At 34.4% G+C, this 3,225-nt stretch overlaps 1 protein-coding gene across 3 annotated transcripts; it reads left to right on the forward strand.

Annotated features, from left to right (window-relative positions):
* Positions 1-1,318: 1,318 nt before the first annotated feature.
* LOC120320328 (olfactory receptor 14A16-like) lies at positions 1,319-3,022 on the forward strand. 3 transcript variants are annotated; one of them, XM_039369950.1, is made up of 3 exons: positions 1,319-1,472; positions 1,913-1,947; positions 2,264-3,022. In XM_039369950.1, exon 3 carries the CDS (start codon positions 2,284-2,286, stop codon positions 2,893-2,895), a length of 612 nt encoding a protein of 203 aa, XP_039225884.1. In that variant the 5' UTR covers positions 1,319-1,472; positions 1,913-1,947; positions 2,264-2,283; the 3' UTR covers positions 2,896-3,022. The 3 variants fall into 3 exon arrangements, with proteins under 3 accessions (XP_039225884.1, XP_039225882.1, XP_039225883.1); XM_039369949.1 differs by having other exon boundaries at positions 1,442-1,472; positions 2,123-3,022; XM_039369948.1 differs by having other exon boundaries at positions 1,913-3,022.
* The last annotated feature ends 203 nt before the right edge of the window (positions 3,023-3,225 follow it).

Below are 3,225 nucleotides of genomic sequence, written 5' to 3' on the forward strand. Positions count from 1 at the left end.
AACAATCAAGATACCCCAATCAAGGAACTTCCAAACCACAGAAACCCCAAAACCACTCCCACCAACACTGACAAGGCAAGCAACTAAAATATAAATTGAGAGCAAACCTTACTCCTTACCAGCACTGATAGTGTTACCTACATCTGAAAGATCTGCAAAAAAACAGCGAAGCTCAGAGAGCACCAAAGACCCCTCATTTCAACCCTGAGCTACACATATTCTCCTTTATTGTTACAAACTCATCCCCTTTAATTGTATCATTCAAAGGTATTTTTTTTCACATGCACATATACCTACAATTAGGACTAACCTCACATGGCCTTAATGTATTTAGAACAAGAAAGTAGAGTGCAAGTCATTGACTTGACAAAAATGAAACCCTGGTGAAAATGTATGATTGAGATAGAATAAAGGTAAGAGGTGTCCCTATTTGGAAAAGTCACATGTAAGCGCTCAAATTAACCTAAGGAGCATTAGGCTAGTGATTGTGGTTTAATGCACATTTGTTATAAGGTGGCTACTTTATACAAAGAGAAAGAGAACAAAAAAGGAGGAAAGAGGAATAGGATAATGGAATATCAGATATTTGTTTGTAACTTTATGGGATGAAAAGTCATAAATTTGTTTATATTTGTTGTTATAAAGATCAGGTGTCACTTCTTTAAATATGTACTTTTTTCTTACTTTCCCCTTTTTCCTTCTCTTTTTTTCTTTCCTTGCAGCTTTTATTTCTGACCTCTTTGTCTGAGCTTAATTTATGTTTGCTTTTACTATTATAATAAAAATGTTCAATAAAAATATTTTTTAAATGTTAAGGAATACCATACTCTTTCATTAATTTATATATAGAGCTGTTTGATATATTTCACACCAATTTCTCTCCATCCAGGAACCTCTCAAATAAATATCTAATTATCATTATCAATAAACATGTCATATGTATTACACCAGGGATTTTAAGTATATATTCCTATTTGGCTGTTGGTGATATACATAGTTTGAAACATGTCAGGCATGACCAGAGATTGACGTTCCAATCCTTTCTAAGCAATGTCTGTTAAAAAGAAACAGAGTTTTCATCACCCAATGGCTTGACATTTCAAAGTCAAACACTATCATTTTGTACATTCCTCTTTTCCCATAGGGTGGTCATCCTGTATTTAAGCACATATACTTTTCAAAGGAAGCCAGACATATTGTTTCCCAAAACTTTAAAAAGCACAGGACATCTATAGGTATATTCTTGCACTTCATATTTTTTGTGGGCGATATATTTCAGACTTCCAATGCTACTGAATACTCTTGGGAACTGATTAAATGGACCCTGTGGTATTTTCAGACAGATGTATAAAGTGCAATTTCAAAGGGCACATAATGATTCTGATCTTACCAAACTTATATTCAGAAAGCATAAATATATTACAGGATTACTGAAAACACCATTCAGATAATCTAAGATGTGGAATTTAAAGGTAATTCTCTCTCCTTCTCTACATAATAATTATGTTTGAACAATCTCATGCATATTTATTTTGAAAGCATAATCCACAAGGAAAATGTTTCTATATTAACTTTGTGCCCAAATTATTCATAAAACTTGGTATTAATGCCTACCGAATTAAAGAGGGGCTAGATCCCATGGAAGAAGTTATTTAGTTGATGAAACAATTGAAAATATTCCAAAGGGTAAAGGAATATATTCACCAGATTGAGCTTGATGCCTAGTGACTTTATGGAATACCCATGTCCATACTCTTCATTGTTAAACCTGGTTTCTTTCTGTTTCTTAAGTAGAAGAAAAGGAAAATCCAACTGTATTTCAGAACTTTACATTTAAGTTCCAACATCCATTAAATTTTATTGTTCATAATTATTATCTGATCTGTTGAAATTATTTTTACTCTTTGCACAGGAATACAGTAATCATTCTCAAGAAAAATGCCTAATGTAAGTGACTTCTCTACTTTTCTTCTCCTGGGTTTTTCTGATCAATTTGAGCAAAATATGTTATATTTCACTCTCTTTTTAGTGATTTATATAGCAGCTTTGATAGCAAATGCTCTCATCATTTTAGCAGTGTCTTTTCACCAACAACTTCATACACCCATGTACTTTTTTTTAGTGAATTTATCAGTTGTTGACCTTGGCTCTATTTCTGTCACTATTCCGAAAGCCATGATAAATGCCTTCTTGAACAAAAGAGAGATCTCATACCACGGGTGCATCATACAAGTATTTTCTTTATTCTTCTTCCTGATCTCAGATTTATTCCTCCTCACCAGCATGGCATATGATAGATATGTTGCTATCTGTGACCCACTGCACTATGAAACCATAATGGACAGGAAAGCATGCCTTCAGGTGGCAGCCATTGCATGGATAACTGGTTTTCTTTACTCAGCCTTGCACACTTGTAGCACTTTTGCAGTCACCTTTTGTTCCAATGTTCTGAATCAGTTCTTCTGTGAAATCCCACAACTTCTGAAGGTATCATGTGATAATTCATACCTCATTGAAGTTGGCGTTATTCTATTCAGTGCATGCATTGTCTTTGGTTGCTTCAGTTTCATAATTATTTCATATGTTCAGATTTTCAAATCTGTGCTTAGAATTCCTACTTCACAAGGACAGAACAAAGCTTTCTCAACTTGCATTCCCCATCTCATTGTTGTCTCCTTGTTTATCAGCACTGGAAGTGTTGCCTATTTAAAGCCTATTTCAGACTCTCCTTCAGATATAGATACAGTAATCACTGTATTATATTCTGTGGTTCCTCCTTTAATGAATCCAATTATTTATACTATGAGGAACAGAGAAATCAAAGTTGCCTTGTGGAAAATGTTTAAGTGTGACATTACATCAAGGAGTCTATCATTACTTTTCATTTCCAAATGATTTTCCAACATTAGGGAATTTAATGAAAAGAAGGACTAGGGATGACATGAAATTAGTGTTCCAATATCTGCTGCCACAAAGAAGAGGAGATCAACCTGTTCTCCAAAGCATCTGAAAGCAGGAAAAGAAACAATGGATGGAAACTAATCAAGGAGAGAAGCAACATAGAACTTAGGAGAAATTTCCTGGCAGAATAATTGATCAGTGGGATGACTTGCCTCCAGAAGTTGTGGGTTTTTAAGAAGACATTAGACAATCATTTGTCTGAAATGTTATAGAAGTCCCTGCTTGAGCAGGGGGTTGGACTAGATGTTCCAAGATTCCTTCCAA

Source organism: Crotalus tigris, unplaced genomic scaffold, assembly GCF_016545835.1.
Source record: "Crotalus tigris isolate CLP2741 ecotype Arizona unplaced genomic scaffold, ASM1654583v1 scf7180000021329.220372, whole genome shotgun sequence".
Lineage (NCBI taxonomy): Eukaryota > Metazoa > Chordata > Lepidosauria > Squamata > Viperidae > Crotalus > Crotalus tigris.

Bases quoted from the DNA above. Each gene is read 5' to 3' on its own strand.
- LOC120320328 (XM_039369948.1), top strand. From the start codon at position 1,939: ATGCCTAATGTAAGTGACTTCTCTACTTTTCTTCTCCTGGGTTTTTCT.